We start from the raw sequence: 18427 nt of genomic DNA on the forward strand, positions 1-18427 counted from the left end.
AGACCTTCATGCCTGAGAAGGTGTCCTACCAACCTATCTCGCCTATTTTTTATTGACTTCCATAGAGTCCTCTGTTCTCCTATTCTTTCTAATACCTCTTCATTTCTAACCTTTTCTACCCACGTTAACCTCATCATCCGCCTATAACACCACATTTCGAACGCTTCTAAACTTTTCCTTTCCGCCGCGCTCACTGTCCATGTTTCGCACCCGTACAATGCCGTGCTCCAAACATACACTTTTAATTATGTAATATAATAATAGTTTCATTTATATCATCTAGTTTTTTATCCTTTTTTATTCTCACTCATACAACGCCGTGCTCCAAGCATACACTTTTAATTATGTAATATAATAATAGTTTCATTTATATCATCTAGTTTTTTATCCTTTTTTATTCTCACTCATCCAGATTGTGTAAAGTTAACTTCCCGCCCGGTTCGAACATGATCTAGCGGGCCTGACGGTTAGTGTTATAACATAATAAACAAATTTTCTTCGTAAACATGACAAAGAGTTTTCCGGCATTCACCGGAATATAAGCTGCCTTACAACATGGACGACGAAATTCTTCATTGCTTTTGAACTAGCGTTATTAAATTTCTTGGTAGCAGAAGTAACTTAATAAATATTATATTAGTTGTCAACTCCACCTTCTCCTTATCTTTGCATCCTGTCTCTCTCTCTTTCTGCCTCTGTTTCTCTTTTCGTGTGTCTGGATTATCATTATTATTAGCGGCGCTATTATATTTTCAATCCATTTGAATTGTAAGATGAGAAAAAGGATAAAAAATTTAGCAGAAATTCTGGATTCCCTAAAGCTTGTACTTGTCATTCAATTACGTGTTGAATTCAATTATTATATTTTTCGTTAGATCACTTTCATTAAAAATCCATTTTCAGCAGCCTTTTTTTTGATTAGAAAGTCCTGAGCAACATTAATAATGTAAAATCTCGAAGAGTGTACTTCTGGATTTGTTGAATAGTTTCAAAAAAAAAATAAATAAGCCTTACGTGATCTTAGGAACGCAAAAGGGCAACAAAAAATAAAACTCTTAAGTTTTAAATGCCTTTTTCTATGGTAGTGCATTTAATAGAAAATCGGATAGCTCACGCAAATGAAACGCGACTGTTGTTTACTTAATGGTGGAGCAGAAGTAGAAACTTATTTCTTATACGCATGCGCACTGCGTCCTTCTCTCAGGGGCAAGATAATAGACAAAAACCTTCAGTCTCTCTCCAGTCCCTTAGAGTCTATCAGCGTCTCTGAGAGCGTCTCTCACAGTCTTTCAGTTATTGTCTAGGTGTTTTTATGGATCTCTCACAGTCTCTGTATGAGAGACTCGAACGATAAAATTGTTAATTCAGAGATTCGTGTCTCTCACAGAGAGACTGAATGAATAAAATTGAAAAATTGAGAGACTCGAGTCTCTGGTAGAAAGACTGGGACCTCTGAAATATGTTGAACTTAGAAAATTTTAACCATGTCTATCAGGACACCACTTATTGAGATATTCGAGTCTCTCGTTCAGAGACTGGATACGAAATGAGGATCTCTATATGAGCGACTCGAGTCTCTCGTTCGGAGACGCTAAATGGTTTATTTGACAGTCTCTCTCAAGACACCAGAGAGATTCGATGAGAGGCGGAGACTCGAGTCTCGCTTACAGAGACTCTGAGAGACTGAACATTTGTATCTCGGGCGCTGTTGTGTTAAGGTTCTTGTTGTCGACTACGTGCACGAAAACTATAAACACTTATATAAAACAAGAATACAGTGATAATTTTTATTAGAGATAAACTAGGTGTTTAAAGAATAAAACTAAAAAAATTTGATCAAGATTTATCAGGTAGTTTTTGCGTGATGCGCGTAGGTCGACGGACGTAGCTACATTAAGGTTAAAAATTTTTAGTTCTCGTTGAAATCGGTAGGTATACGTAATCGGCTTAAAGAGTAAACCGTTGTGTTAGTTTGAAAAAGTAGAAAAGTTAAAATGATTTTATTGTCGATACCCGAAGCCGGATCTAATCGTCTTAAACAGAATCGTTTATGAGGGTAAAAACTATTTTCTCGATATATTGCAATTTTGTGTTTAAACATTGACAGGGGGATTTGAAGCCTAAAGCATCTGAAAGATGAAAAAAAAAACGTTCATCTCCCGGGACGCCCTGATGGTAATCCAAATAACGACAACTCGCTCAGACGGATTAACGACCCAAACAAAATTGGTTTGATTCCTGAAAATGGTCGTGTAATGCTTTAGTAAATACTGTTCTATCACAAACTCCGCGAATCGATGACATATGAAAAGAACCGAAGACGCGTTGAAAAAAGGACCCGCTTATACGAGACGACGATTCGTCTGCAGTAGAACTTTTATAACAAACAAAAAAACATTTCAGAGACAAAATACTTATTTAATTCGTCGGTTAAATCCCTTAACTAAACAAAGTTCCTAAACTAATTTTTTTTATTTAAACATTTACAAGAAATAGAGGAACGCGGGAGATCAATCTAGTATTACGGGTAACAATAGAGAAAACGATTGAAAAAGGAAAGAGCGCGTATAAAAGATTTGTAGATTTAGAAATAAGCTTTTGAAAATGTTAAATATACTTAAAAATGTAGGGATTAAGTTACAAAGATAGAAGAGTGATATTTGGTTTGTATAAAGAGCAACAGGCAATTATAGAGCTGGGGCTGCAACGTAGAGAAGTACAGGCCTGACGCTGGAAGCTGGCGGAAATTTTAAAATGGCGTGGATGCGCGGTGGCAAAAGTAGGCAGTTTTAGGTATAACGATTGCAGCCCTCATTATTCAGTATTCCTATCAGGGGCGTAGATTAAATATTTAAAAATAGGGATCAGTGAGCAAGTAATAGACATACAAACAGTTGTTGATGTTGGTGACAGTGATAGAGGTTCCCATGATGACAGTGAATGTGAAAACTAACTATAAAACAAAAGCAATAGGTTTATTTTTTCTTTATGGTAAGTTATGTTTCTACATTATTTTCTAGTACGCTACTGTCTTATCTGTATTAGGTAATACTATAATTTACTCCTACTGAAAGCTTATTTGTGTATCGGTTCCAAATAGGTCATAAATGGGCAAGTACCTGCGCGACCGCACGCTGGCTTCCTTCCTTACACCTGTACGTAAATGTTAGGAAGGGAGGCAGACAAAAATGCACACTGTCTAGTATGCAAGGGAAGACAAAACAGGGAAAAAGCGAATGTAAAGATAGGAGACGGAAGATTAGAAGAAGTGGCTTATTTTAGGTATCTAGGAAATCAGATAAGTCAGACTAAAGAAGTAGTAGGGATATAAAGCAGAGTATAGCGCAGGGTCGAGTTGCCTTTAATAAAAAGAAATCACTTCTATGCTCGCGAACGATTAATTTGGAAATTCGAAAAAGGTTTGGAGCGCGGCGCTGTACGAGTGCGAAATATGGACAGTGGGCGTGGCGGAAAAAAAAAGGTTAGAAGCGTTCGAAATGTGGTGCTATAGGCGAATTATGAGAATACCGTGGATAGAGAAGCTTAGAAATGAAGAGGAATTAGAAAGAAGAAAGAGAACGGAGCCCTAGACAAAAATTTTCAGTCTCTCTCCAGTCTTTCAGAGTCTCTCAGCGTCTGAACATTTTTATCTTGGGAGAACTCTATGGAAGTCAATAAAAAAATAGGCGAGATAGGTTGGTAGAACACCTTCTCAAGGATGAAGGACTAGTCAGAGACAAATAGGAGTTAGGAGGAGTTGAGGTTGATCTAGATTAGATTGCTGTTCAAAAATAGTTAAGAATATGGTATGTTTTAGGGAAATGCGAAGATTAGCTCAGGATAGGAAAGAGTGGAGGTACGTGTCCAACCAGTCTTAAGACTGACGACCCTATGATGATGATATTTATTTAGCCGATAAGGTAAAATTATCCGCACTGTTTAGGGTGTAAATTCTTCCGTCAGCGAACAGCGGCGACTGCCGAGACCATAGCCACCAGTTTTGATATCGCGCTCGTCATCAACGCGCTCCCTAATTCCACCCGCACTGTTTACCCCATACCGCCAAATTTTGTTTGCACTATTTGCGTTAGGTTCAATGTTCAAGGGTACGGGGGATGAAATAGCGAAATTAATTAGTGGACCTTTCTCGCGGCGTACCGAGGTGCATTTGTCTACATTTCGCCAAACCTGTGCTGCCACTGTACGGTACGTATTTAATTAGGTAACAAATGGCTAAAATACATTAAAATTTCTGTTGGCTCGAACTTTGCACGTATAATTGTAGTTAGTGTGTAAAGGAGGCAACAGTTGTTCTTGAAAGGTCAATATATCACAGAGAAGGCCGAAGGCGAATGTTATATTTCATTTCTCTTCGAACAATGTATGTTAGTTCACATTAAAATGTACAAATAGATGTACTTTGTACACGTATTATATGCTTTTGTAATACGTAACTAGAGTTGTACAGAGGATGGCAAAAAGGGCGGAAGAACTATTAGGCGAGGTCAGTTTGGGTTTATAAGAAATAGAGGAATGCGGGGGGTCATTCTAGCTTTACAGGTAATAATAGAGAAAGGAAAGAGCGCGTACGTAGGATTTGTAGATTTAGAAAAAGCTTTTGACAATGGTAAATGGGAGAAGATGTTAAATATACTTAAAAATGTAGGGATGAGTTACAAAGATAGAAGAGTGATACTTAGTTTGCATAAAGAACAACAGGCAGTTATAGAGCTAGGGTTGCAACGTAGAGAAGTAAATATTAGGAAGGGAGTCAGACAGGGATTCACACTGGCATCGCTACTTTTTAATCTATACTTATATCGAAGACGTGATCAACATAATTAAAGACAGTACAACTGCAGGGATAGATATATAGGGGCAAAAGATTAGTATGCTTAGATTTGCAGATGATATAGCAGTGTTACCATCTAGCAAGGAGGAGTAAGAGATAGCTTTAAATAAAATGGAAGCGGTACTAACAGATCAGTACTGCATGAAAATAAATAAAAGTGAAACTAGAATACTGGTATGCAGGGGAAGAAAAAGAAGGGAAAGAGCGAATATAAAGATAGGAGACGAAAAATTAGAAGAAGTGGCTGATTTTAGATACCTAGGAAGTCAGATAAGTGAGGATGGAAGGAGTAGTAGGGATATAAAGCAGAGGATAGCGCAGGGTCGTGTCGCCTTTAATAAAAAGAAGTCACTTTTATGCTCGCGAACGATTAATTTAGAAATTCGAAAGGTTGGTAAAGGTGTATATTTGGAGCGCGGCGTTGTACGGGTGTGAAACATGGACAGTGTGCGCGGCGGAAAAGAAAAGGTTAGAAGCTTTCGAAATGTGGTGTTATAGGCGGGTGATGAGAATAACGTGAGTAGCAAAGGCTAGAAAGAATAGGAGAACAGAGGACTCTATGGAAGTCAATAAAAAATAGGACATCTTCTCAGACATGAAGGTCTAGTCGGAGACATATTAGAGGCCGAAACAGGAGTTAGGAGGGGTATAGGTAGACTTATGTTAGATTACTGTTCGCAAATAGTTAAGAATGTGGGTTGTTCTAGTTTTAGGGAAATGCGTAGATTACCTCAGGATAGGAAAGAGTGGAAGTACGTGTCTAACCAGTCTTAGGACTGACGACCTTATGATGATGATCAAAACGGGAAAACTCGAGTAATTGGACTATATGCAGAAAAATCGTAAAGTTGCTGTAACAGTTTGTGAATCACATACCAATTATATGAAAATACCTGAAAATGATGACAACCACCTTTAACAAAACTGACCAAACTTGCAGCTAATCTCCATGGTGGAAAAAACGTCCCCCAAAATCGTTAAACCGAAGTTACGTCTCGGAACACGGGTTAGTTTGCGTCCAATTTTCAACCATCTCACGGACTGTATCTGCACCCACGTCAAATAATATTCAAGAAGATGCCTGCAGTTGACGTTCCTGACATGAGTATTAGTATTAAGTAATGGGACGTGGTGTTCCCGAGTCATCTCATGCATAGAGAGACAGATAGAAACAAATATGTGTAAGTGTGTGTGGCAACGTGTACGGGCAAAGTCATGAATACCCTTCTAATTACATGGCATAATCATTTAGAGGCGCGTGTTTGTAATATCAAGTGGAAAACGGATTGTCTTTTCACGTGTACGTTATATACGGAGGTACGCTCGGCTTCCATTAGCAGATTGCCGACTATCAAACGCTACACGCCCTCAAACTTTTTACAACACCACTTCAACTTACGTACTTTTATAAAGTTGTCATGAAAATAGGACAGAATGACAGATAATGATTTCCAAATTAACGTTGAAATCAGCATTCTTTGTACTACGGTTTACCTCAAGGTTCCGTTTAGGGACCGCTAATATTTAGTGACACATCAGAAGTATTATCATTGGAATTTATTACGTATTATTTGAGTAAAGATGACTTTGTGCAAGTGTATCGCAAACAGAAATATGTATAGACAACTTTGAGTAATGTTAGCCAATGTGGAAGAGAGAAATAACTCTTATCATAAGTCTTTTGGTGGTTGGTCTAGATGTCTAGATCAATGTTTCGTTTATAAAGTCAATTTTGGCTACTACTATTCCGCCTAATTTTTAAAATTAAGTCATGTTTGTATAAAAAATCAAACAATGTAAATGAAGGGGAATTTGCAAAAGGTACGTAACTTTTATGGGCATAATTATAAGTAAAATTCCAGGTATTTACAGATAAAACCTCTAAAACCTCTTATAAAGAATTGTCTAGAATTAATGTGACCAAATGCTTAGAAATGTCATTTAACGACAATAGTAGGTACATGGTGTAACAAAAATAAGTTCCGACCTTGGGAGGGTGTAAATTAAATGCAATAAACAATCGCACGGTGAGTTTAACAGCCTGGTTAATCCGAAGCCGGTCCTGTACGGGAATTTGCAAAAGCTACGTAACTTGACAAACTATTCAATTGAAGAAGTACCAAACTTCAATCCATCGAAAAATTAATGACATCAATTCTATTTGTTCCTTACCAAGCAGCAAAAGCATGCAATTTTGCGACTAGACGATGGTCGAAGACGGTCATAATAACCGAGTTGACGACCCACCCCGATGTGGCGTCGGCTCATTTGGTTGCACACATTTGCGAGACTTATAAAGCACCTACTTTGTGTGATATTTACGGTGTCCATTATTCACAAGATGTTGCTCCTTCGGTAACGCGGTGGTGCGGATAGAATGCATGTAATGTAGAAAATGGCATCATCAATACTGAACAGTGTCAACTGCATTGCAATTTTTCACGTGAAACTAACTGCAATCGAAAACTACTGTAGCAGGTCGTTCTGCTGATATAAAATTTGAATTAACAAGTAGATCGTGATGAAAGTGGTAAGGGGTCAAGAAGAAAATGTAAGTAAATGTTTAATGGCTCGAAAGTTCACTGTTTTCGAGAAAAACGTGTTTGAAAGTACCGTCAAGGGCCAGTACGACCCTGGTAGGATCACGCAGTGAAATACGACATTGCAACGCTGCATTCAATAAGCTGTAGCATCCGCATTGTACGAGTATTTCTTTTGTATTTTGCTTTCTTAATCTCATGTTGAGGTATGCCTTAAATACTATCACGGATGATCAAAGTAGTATATAATTAATTATTATCGCAATGAGCTTCTAAACATTATTATGTGTTTACATTTTTCGTCGATATAGTTGGTTAGTTATCACAGTTTCTCTATATGTTGCCAATTTAGGCCCAGGGCCGGTTTCGGATTGTGACGTCTCGTTTTCTTACAAATTTTTGTATCCCTTAATCCTTATTTTAGGAACATCTGATGTGTGCTTAGTTAAGAACCTTTTTAAAGTTATTAATTATCAGTCTTTAACGAGTATTTCTTTAATTGTAGCTTTAAGAATGGAAACCCGTTTATATTGACAACAAGTTTAGATATTTCCACACTATTCTAATGAGTTACTACCCTGAGTGGCAGTGAACTGTGTATAAGGAAACTAATGTGTAACTTACTCCTGATTTTATTCTACCTATTTTTACTTAATGCTCTACATGAGGTTCGATCTCGCGCTTATTAGGTTTCCGGTCAGCAGTTCTACTAACTAAGCTACTTCGCTCCTCTGTGTACATACGTTGTTGCAGGTATATATGGGTAGTTTATAAGCCTGGCAATTTGAAGGGTTTTTGAGATGAGGGATTGGTCGTGTAGAACGCGGGTTCATTTATTCCCCATATATATATATANATTAAGGCAAACTTCCACACCACTATTGATGTATATATATATTTATATACGTACAGCCACTCTCGCGCAATCGGCTGATCGAGCTGTAATGCAATTTCTGGTGTTTGCCTCTAGAAAACGGGTAGCAAGTGATGGATTTAGCGCGAAAGCTGCGGTCCGCTCCGACACTGGAAACACAGCAACTTTTCCCGTCACATTAATCTCCCCGCTATGCGTCTGCATCAAGCGGCTCGCGTGGGACGTAGACGACGAACGCGGACGTGGAGTTTGCAGTTTTGCGAAAGGCCAGTTCTAGCAAAAGCTCTCTCGTCGCAGAATAAATAACTGTGGTCGCGTTTTAACTTTTGATTAATCCTCGTGATTTATCGTTTTTACATTCGGAACGTTCTATTCTTCGAAAATAGTGGTCGTTTGCAACTTACAACATATGCTGTAACCAGCAGTAGGGCGCTTAAGGGTAGGCTAGCCTTTGAGCTGCACTCTAGTGCAAAGCTGGCGTGTAGGTAGGAATCGTAGTAATAGACAGAGGATTATCTGTGGATCATTACCTAAATGATTTAAGGAAACGTCAGAAAAATTTGGACAAGGGCGCACAGACTCCGAATTGAACTGGCGTTCTTCCGAATGCTGAGTTGTATGACGTAGTAACGATTTAATCCTGGAGGTGGGGGGGGTAATAGAGTATTGGTAAATTATTGTAGATTTGTATTACTATTTTTACTTGAATAATTGATATTCTAGGGTGGGTCTGGAGGATTTTAGGGTGAGTCTGACATATTTGACCATATTCTTTGCTGCGCCAATATGTTCGATTTGATTTTAATACGAATTAAGATGATTTTATTGCTAATATTCTGCATAAACTTTATCGAGTTGTACCTAACGAAAAGTGATTTTTAATGTGTTCATCCAACTGAAGAATGAGCTTTCTTTTTTATGACAATTTTGATATAAGTATAATCTAAATGTGATCGAAAGCCTTTAAAGTTTGGAACGAATGGTAAAAAGCGATACCAGGCTCTTTTACATTTCTTTTTTCGTATGTACATTCTAATGTGTCCCGATAAATCATTCTATTCTGACAAACTAATCGATACATATACACGGAAAAACGTGATGACAGATTAGTACATTGATATGGAGAAAAACATAATAACACCGCTAACGTCTGAATTATTCAGTGAGATCAATTCCCTTCATAATACTTAGCACCTTAATCGAAAATCTATGTAACACAACAACAAAGAAAAAAATACAGACAGCAGGGGTGTCGTGTATATTTTCGACAATTAGTGGCGATGTGTCTATAAAATTCTTCCACGTAAAACACTAAATTAATGATATTATGTTCTTGCAGTCGTTGGTCCGCAAACAGTTATTATTGTCCATATTGAATCTATGCAAGTTACGTAAATAATTATACGTAAGTTTAAAAAGCGTTTAATTGTAGCTTGACGGTGCTGTAACAGCTAACCGCATGCGCACTAAACTTAGATGTGGGATATCCACAGAAATATACAAAATAGAGCGTCAGTGTAATGGCGAGAATGATAGAGAACTTCGTTTAGTTTCTCTAGAGATGTGACCTTCAATTTGACCGGCGCAAAGTAAAAAAGAACAGCACTAGGCCAGAAAAGGAAGGAGACAATTCTCGGCCAAACTCTTAACCGGTGAGGAACGTATAATCCGTATAGTACTGCGCGGAAAAATTGACCATTCTATCAACTAAAATTGCATTGCTCAAATGTGTTGTTATTGGTACCAATTACTACTGAAAATATCAACGAGATGTTTATTTATATTTGAAGACATATTAAAAGCTTTAACGCTTGTTTTCGACTAGCACTACTATTCATGATTGAACAAAACTTTTGGCAGGTACTGTATGAAAAAGTATGTTTAATGAACAAAAGTCGAGAGTGTAATGAGCTTTTTTCTCCCTACCTACGATTTTGCCAGCTCGCATCCAAGACATTGGAAGGGGAACAACGCTAGAGAAAGTAAATGAAGTATAACTGGTCCCTTGCTGTTGTCCCTCTACATTCAGACGAGCAGGCGCATTGTTCATGTTATTAGAAAAGGTGCTAACCAGGTACGCAGCGTTCTTTCTCATTTTTTGCGATGCATGTCTTAAATCGATTGACCAAATGAGGGAAAAATAATTTTTTGTTTGGATTGTAGGTAGGTATGTAGAGAAAGATGATCGTTGAAGGAGCTTCTTGTGTACCGATTTGGGGGACGGTACGTTAGAGGAGGTATTTTTGTCAAGGATGACGTAATGTGTAGTAGTTTAGGAAACGGTCAATTGCTCTCCTGGTCCCTTTTACGGGAACAAAGAGAGCTGCTTTTATAAGGACAAGTCATTATTCGTGTACTCCGTGAGCAGACCAAGCAAGGAGAGCCGGGGTGTCGGTCCCCTTGCTGAAGCAAGCAACTTTTAGGGAAAAGTTATCAGACTGTTAAAATGCTGACGGAGCAGTCGTAAACTTTCTTAAACGGCCAAGTTCCTTGTTTGTTAGCGCTAATGTCCGAAACTTCATTGCGAAGATTGACGCGGAAATAAACGAAAAAAATAGACACAAGTACATAGGTCCCTGTAACACTGTCTTTTTTCGCTTTTCTTTTTTATAATAAACTGAACACTTTGTCAGATACAATACACTGAAAGACGATACTTTTATGGGTATAATTATAAGCAAAATTTGAGTTATCGAGGTGAGGATTTACAAATAAAACCTCTTATAAAGACTTTCAATCTGTTTAGAATTAATGTGACCAAAAGGTTAAAACAAAATGTCATTCAACGACAACAGTAGGTACAGGGTGTAACAAAAATAAGTGCCGAACTTTGGAGGGTGCAAATTTTAGATGCAATAAACAATCGCATGGTCAGCTTAACAGCCTGGTTAATGCGAAGCCGGTCCTGTGCGGGAATTGGAAACAGGTGTCTAACGAATAGCGTAGTACGATAAAAACTCTGTAGCTGCATGGATAGATACTGTGAATATTACCCATAATTGAACGTCCAAGATAAACGTAAACAATTTGGTATTACACATTATGCTTAGACTAAATAAAGTAAATAAGTACATCACAGGCAGCACTATGTAAATGTACGAACACGAAAGAAAGAAAAAATGTAAGTTACGTTAAATTACTTTAGTTGGTAAATAAGAGTCATCTGGATAATGGTAATTTTATTAAGGCAAACTTCCACACCACTATTGATGTATTGTCAAGGCGTGTTACCTTATTTTGCGGGTGGTTGTAAGTAAATTTACAAAAAAAGTCAAATGTCTCCAAAATTCTCTCATCACATATTTGACTGATTTACACTAATAACTGATGCTGCGTTGCTGAATTAGTTTACTGAACTGCGTATTGACTGCTTCATACAAGGTTTAAAGGTTAAAAGAATAAGCGCCTATTAGAGGCCTATTGGTTGTTAACAAAAACACCCTGAATCACATTTAATCTAATCTAACAAATAAACAATACGTGAGCAAAAAAAAATCGGTTGTCTGTAAAGTCGGTTTACTGACGATAGTTGAACGTGACAACGTCATAAGAAAATACTGATTAAATGGTTTCATTTTTCAAAAGAAAATTTTAATTTTATTTGTTTGATAGATATTTTGTATGGATATAGAGATGGAGGTAAATGTAAATGTATTATTGTATAGCAGCTGTCCACGCGGACGCATCGCTCACTCAAGTACGAGAGAGACAGATGTCGAACGCTGTCGAACGCGGAGGCCGATTGTGCCTCTTTGTCGCTCGTTCCGCGCTCTCGCTTGCACTTCAAGCCTTAAATGGAACGCCTCAGAACGAGGTAACGCCACATGAGTCATGTTTTTTCGTGCGTGCAGCCGGTATCGAATTATAAGACGTTGTCACGTCAAAAATACTAAACAAATACATACTACACTGATGCTAGTAACCACCAGCTGATTGAGTGCAGCGTTGCGGGCCGTATTTCTCTATCAGGGCCGGAATTGAATGTACCCGTACTTTCAACTTCGTTTTTCTCGAAAACTGTGAACTTCCGGACGTACAAACATTTACTTAATTTTCATGTTTTATAGTACTCTATCATCTCCTTGAAACTCGACACTTATTTTTGTTACACTCTGAATACTTGAGGGATTTTCACCCACGACGTCATCAGGATGACGCACGATTTTTGATTATCTTATACATAATATTTTGATTATTCTGCTTACTAATTTTGAACATCGCGAGTATTTACGTAAAAAGCAGGTAGACTTATCTCAGAATTTCGCGAATGGTTTTCGTGAGGCGATTTCGTTGAAAGTATTCTTTGGTTTAGTGGGACGGACGATGTTAAACGCCCTGCGTTTTATCTGATTTTTGTTAAAAGAAGCGAGCAGACGGTTGCATGTATTAACACAGAAAGCTGGGGATCGCAAGATTATCAAAGTCACGCGATCGCCTTAGGAATTAGCTGCGGTTAATTAGTAAAATTTCGAGCGTGACTTACATCGCACCCTCAGGATAACGGGTTTGCTCCTGCTCTCTCCCCGATTGTTGGCAGCGAGACAGGTGTAAGCGCCGCCCTGCCATCTAGTAACACGTTGCAACACCAAACTGTGAGCGCTGATAATCACACCCGACGACATGTTCTGGACCACAACGTTCTCCTGAAAATAAAATTGACAACATATTATTAATTATTCTCTATAGGTAATTATATTTAATTATTTTGGAAGTAGATTTTGCCTTGGCTTTCTATGTCCAATGAGTGATGAGTGTAATGATTTTAGATGATTCATTAATGCAGTTTAAACTGGCTAAAGGGGAGCTGAAAGTCTTGAACGTTTTCAGGTTAATGTAGGAAACAAATAAGAGACCGAAATTTGGAATATATCAACATACGAAATTCTAGGAAATGAGATGAGAAATCTTGTTAAGTTGCGATAAGCTTCTGTTATAAAAATGCGCAACCAGATGCATAAGCAGATGTGAAAATGTATGCGGAACTTCCGCAACGGTTGCAAAACATACGTGTACACACACTTTTAATGAAATTTTTGTACTTATGAAATAGTTGGACTCGCGTATGTGCGGATCGTGAACCTCTACTTGCTATTAATTATTATTGTTCGATTAAAAAAAGAAATGCTTTTCACCCCAACCATCAACCGCAGGCCGGAAGTGTATCATGGGGATGGTGGTAATGCAGGACCTTATCTACCGCTCGTAAATTTTCTCGGTCCGTTGAAAATGTGTTCATGGTCACGACCGAAGTTTCCGACCGATCTTTAAAAACAGACGCGGACGCTCCTATCTGATGGTGAAGATGCCAAAAGGTTTCAACAGAATTAGGAGCGTATCAACTCTTTTGTTTTTTATCTACTGAGTTTGTGTTTTTTACGTAGCTTCGTTTTGTACCCAATAAAATACAGAATAAAAGTCAGATATCAACGTAGCACAGATTGAATTTAATTATTTACTTTGCTGGTATTAACCAAAGAGCGAAAAAGGGATAACAATCGCTTTTACCGGTAGAGATTTTTAGTTGAAATTTTACTTTTTATGAAGATCCATTAACATTCTCCATTAATACTATTTATTGTACTACAGACTTTTGTTTATAAAAAAAAATACAACGTGTAATTATACAACACGCTACTGAAGTGAAACTTCTTCAAACACACAAACAGGATAGGGGGTTAAGAAATGCTGATAGTAAATATACTATAGAATGTCTTTATATACAACAATCACAGCTTTTTTGTCATTAGACAATACAAACCGGCCGGTACCGCCGCAACCGCTATGTCCCTGTATTTTAAGTCTGTAATATCTTCGAAAATATTCAATTAAATTACAGGCTGTAAAGGGCCATATTGATCTATATTAAATGCACAATGTATTTAAAAGTATTTAATTGGATAAGGATTAATGCTATATTGCTTAAAATCGCTTCGTAATAAGCCATTATTTCTCGTAAAAAGTAAAAGATAGAAAATGGTTATTGCGGGTTATCCCTAAGAGATAGACATATACCATCTCGGACTTTTTTGTAGACCGTTTTAAGGTGTATAATACTGTAGTACATTATTTTGATCTATCTCGTAGGGTTCAGCCAGCGTTTGCAATGTAAACGCAAAAAATGTGTTTCTTTACGACATCACATTACAAACCTTTAAAATTATCAGTGTTTCTGTACTGTAATATGCATGTATTATACATATAAACCTTTCTCTTGAATTACTCTATCTATTAAAAAAAACGCATTAAAATCCGTTGCGTAGTTTTAAAGATCTAAGCATACATAGGGAAAGACAGCGGGGGAAATGCGTTGCATGATTCCGTTACATGGCAACTCGCATGAAACGAACTTACTCTACCGTGCGTCAAAAAACCGTTTTTAGTAATTAAACTTAAACTAGTAAATACATCTTAATTCTAGTTGAACGACTCTAGGGCGTATTTCCAGAATGCAGGAGTTTTGAGATGAGGATTGTAGGTAGATATATTTATCAGGGAGAAAGGTTCGGTGTCCTTAGCCCACAAGTCCTTTTTTTTTCATGTCCCATTATTTTCTTTCGCGATTCACGATTCGTTGGAGAAAGAAGTTGAAGAAAAAGAGGGGTGGGTAGTTGGTGCAACATCTCATACGACAAAAGAGCGACGCGGACGCGGACGCCGACGCCGACTTGGCAACGTCCTCCAGCACATCGCGGCAGCCGCTTACATACGTGTCCCTCAATAGGGGATCTCACACCATATTTCATTGTCTTCAGACGTAATTAATGGCCCTGCCTAAAGGTACAGAGAGACAAATTCTCCGGCATACGGTCGAGAGTGTCGCCTCGGGGCTCTAGCACCTGCACGAGATCGATCGTTACCTGAACCGATGCGATGGCAGTTGTACGTATGGAGAGCAAACTTGGCCAAGAAATGTGTAGGTAGTAGCTCTTGGAAACAAAGTAGGTAATGCTTTTCCTTATTCGTCTAAATCACACGGTCGTTAGTTAACTTGTAGACGTGAGTAAAATAGAACCAACACATCACATCCTAGCGCAGAAAATGTTTGAACTTTGTCTGATACACAGACAGATACCTACATGAACCTAAAAGAAGTCAAATAATTCATTGATTGTCGATCATATGATGATCATATCTCATATTAAACGAAACCAAATCGATTGAAAAAGAATGCGTTCTTTGATGTGCAGTATAAAGCGCTCACGCACATAAAGTTGATTTATGACCGCCTGCGAAAACGTTAGATCAAAGAAGTGATCGTAATAAATTGAATACAGTAAAAGTTCCTTATTCGCGTTTTCATTATTAGCGGGTGGAAAAATTGCAACCCAGTTCCTGTATTCGCTGTTAAAAATTTCATTATTCGCGGTTGCAATCGGAAAATAGAAAAGGATTCGGTGTCATTTATTAAGGGAGTTGACCGCAATAGACCGCTCGTGCCTAGTGTGAATTTTTCCGAAACGCTGCGAGATAAATATCAAACTTTTTGTATGGTAACAGACAAAGGTTCACACTAACTCGGTACGTTTTCCGTTTTCAATAATATGGTCATTAAAAGCTTTTACAAGTGCTTCATTTTATACTTCTTGTAGGACACGTATTTTCAATAGAAATTAAAAAATTAAAAAATGGCCTTCAAGAAGCTTTAGAAAAAAGCTTTATCTATATTACTTCAAAATTTCAAACCTCTGTTCCAAATATTAAACTCATGATATCTAGAACGGATAAGAACGTTTTTACTGTACGGCGCGTGTATTACTGAATCTCCTTAATGTATCGGCATCTTTTGAGTATGTACCTTGGCACATACGGCTTTTATAAAAAATCTAACCGAGTAGAAAAGGATTAGGTGTTATTTTTCAACGTATCAGCATCTTTGGAGTATTATTGGCTCGTACCGAGGCACCTTTTATAAAAATGTAATCGAGTGGAGTCATTTCAAAATTCAAAACAAGAAAGAATCACTAAATTTTTTAAACTCTTGCCTAAAGCTGATTATAACGATTAATTTTAATTGCGAATTTATCAATACATTGATTTTATTTTGATACATACTTATTGGTTTTATTTGGGAAACTTAGAACGTATCCCCTATGATTCCATACTAATTACCATTCCATATTCACGGTTTCTGTATTCGCGGAATATTTATGGAACGTATACCCCGCGAATAAAGACCTTTTACTGTACCTTTACATTCTATTAGATTTTGAAATCACCAGTTTCTTCTATCTACCGCCTTATGTAACATTTAACTTGAATGATAGACATGTAAATAGGTAATTTCAGGACAGGGTGTAACTGAAATAAGTGCCGAGCTTGCAGGAGGTGATAGAACACTATAAAACACGAAAATTAAATAAATGTTTGTATGTCCGAATGTTCACCGTTTTCAAGAAAAGGGTAGTTGAAAGTACAAGTACATTCAATTCCGGCCCTGGTTCACAAATGCGTCTCGCAACGCTGCATTCAATCAGCTGGTAATTACCAGAATCAGTGCAGCATTTGTATTGTAATTCTTGCCCATGTATGTTTTATTTGTTAGATTTGATTTAGTATAATTCAAGGTGTTTACGTTAACAGCCAACCTCTAGTAGCCGTTTATTCTTTTAACGTTTAAACTTTGTACAGTTTAATAAACTAATTTAGCAATACAACATCAATTATTAGTGTAGATCAGAACAGTTGTCGTTACAATAATGTAAAATGATACGTATTTAGGGGTTTGAACCATCATATCGCTGCTGTAGGGACGAAATAAGACAATCACCAAAAATAGTACGCGCAAAATAGCAGAGAGCGTTGGCTTCTCTCAGTGTAGCAATTTTTAAAGGAACAGTTGCTGCATCCTTATCATTTGCAGCGAGTGCAAACTTTGCTTGGAACTGATTTTCAGCCACGAGTGGATTTGTGTCGGTGGTTTAGAAGGAAAATTACTGCATAGCCTGCTTTTTTCCGTAGGGTGTTGTTTACAAATGTTGATTTTTGAATAATAATAATAACTATTGGTGTACATCCTTCGCAATTTTAAGAACTATAATGTACATTATGTGTAATACTAAATTGTTCATGTTTATTTCTTTATTTTAGATGTTCGATAGTCAGCAATGTTTACTTCTCCATCCATGTATATGCAATTCCAATTCACGCACAGGACCGGCTTCGGATTGTAAATTATTGTAATTTTTGCCCTTAAACACGCTGCTGAACTCATTTATTTATTGCATACAGTTTACACACTCCAAAGCTCTACACTTATTTCTGTTACAATTTTTGTAATAACATACAAATTAATGGACAAACAGATTTAGAAAAGAAAGACAAGTCTAATTGACAGATTAAGTATACGACGAAGTAATTGACGGGAAAACGAACATGCTACATTGTCTGATAAATTAAGCAATAAACTGATTGACAAATGTAGCATTCTGTATTATTCATACTGCATTAAAACCTACAATGTCTTGAGAATCAGAAATAAAACAGTTACACTGCTCGCCGTTATTTATTCGAGAATATTGTTATGCTTCCTTACGTTTAAGAATTACTTGGAAACAAAGCGGGACAAATAGTTCGCAAAATTAACTTAAATTCTTAATATTCTCCGTAGACAAATAAAGACGTCAATTATGTTTACTCGATGCTGTAAGGAGCAAACAGCGACGTCTGAGCCTTGTATGTGCTTTAATCTTAAGTGTTTACCTTCTGCTTCAGTTAACGTCAAGCAAAGCGAAACTCTTCCTTATAGGGAAAGAGAGTTACGTAACCATTTCCAAAGTTTCCGTTTTGGATGCTATTATTTGTTGTTTTCTACCATCGAGGACGAATGTAATATCAAACAAGGAACGTTTCAAATATCTTCATCGCAAGTACATAAGTACGCGTACAACAAAAAGAAATATAAATATAAACAGAGTTAGTTAGAAACGTTAAAAAAGTCAAACGAAGTTTTGTAAAACCGTAGATTATTGTTTAGTGCTAACAATTTTCTGTATAAAATAATTCGAAGTGGTCTGTATTCTATCGAAACTGCCAGACGCGGATCGCGATTTCGATCTTTTTGGATCTCATCAGCGCATCGCAGGCAGCTCCGACAGAACACAGACCAACTTTTACCTGCTGTCTTAACAGCGCGTTTTAGAAAATACTACAAATGGCGCAGTA

At 37.3% G+C, this 18427-nt stretch overlaps 1 protein-coding gene across 4 annotated transcripts in view; it reads right to left on the bottom strand.

Annotated features, from left to right (window-relative positions):
- The window catches only part of LOC108734373 (synaptogenesis protein syg-2), a 261522-nt gene that overhangs the window by 41269 nt on the left and 201826 nt on the right, over positions 1-18427 (bottom strand). For all 4 annotated transcript variants that reach the window (XM_018465908.1, XM_018465910.1, XM_018465911.2 and 1 more), the window contains one exon: positions 12750-12909. In XM_018465908.1, the coding sequence (XP_018321410.1) occupies positions 12750-12909 (160 nt within the window). The remainder of the gene's footprint in view (positions 1-12749; positions 12910-18427) is intronic.

Source organism: Agrilus planipennis, unplaced genomic scaffold, assembly GCF_000699045.2.
Source record: "Agrilus planipennis isolate EAB-ADULT unplaced genomic scaffold, Apla_2.0 scaffold54, whole genome shotgun sequence".
Classification (NCBI taxonomy): Eukaryota; Metazoa; Arthropoda; class Insecta; order Coleoptera; family Buprestidae; genus Agrilus; species Agrilus planipennis.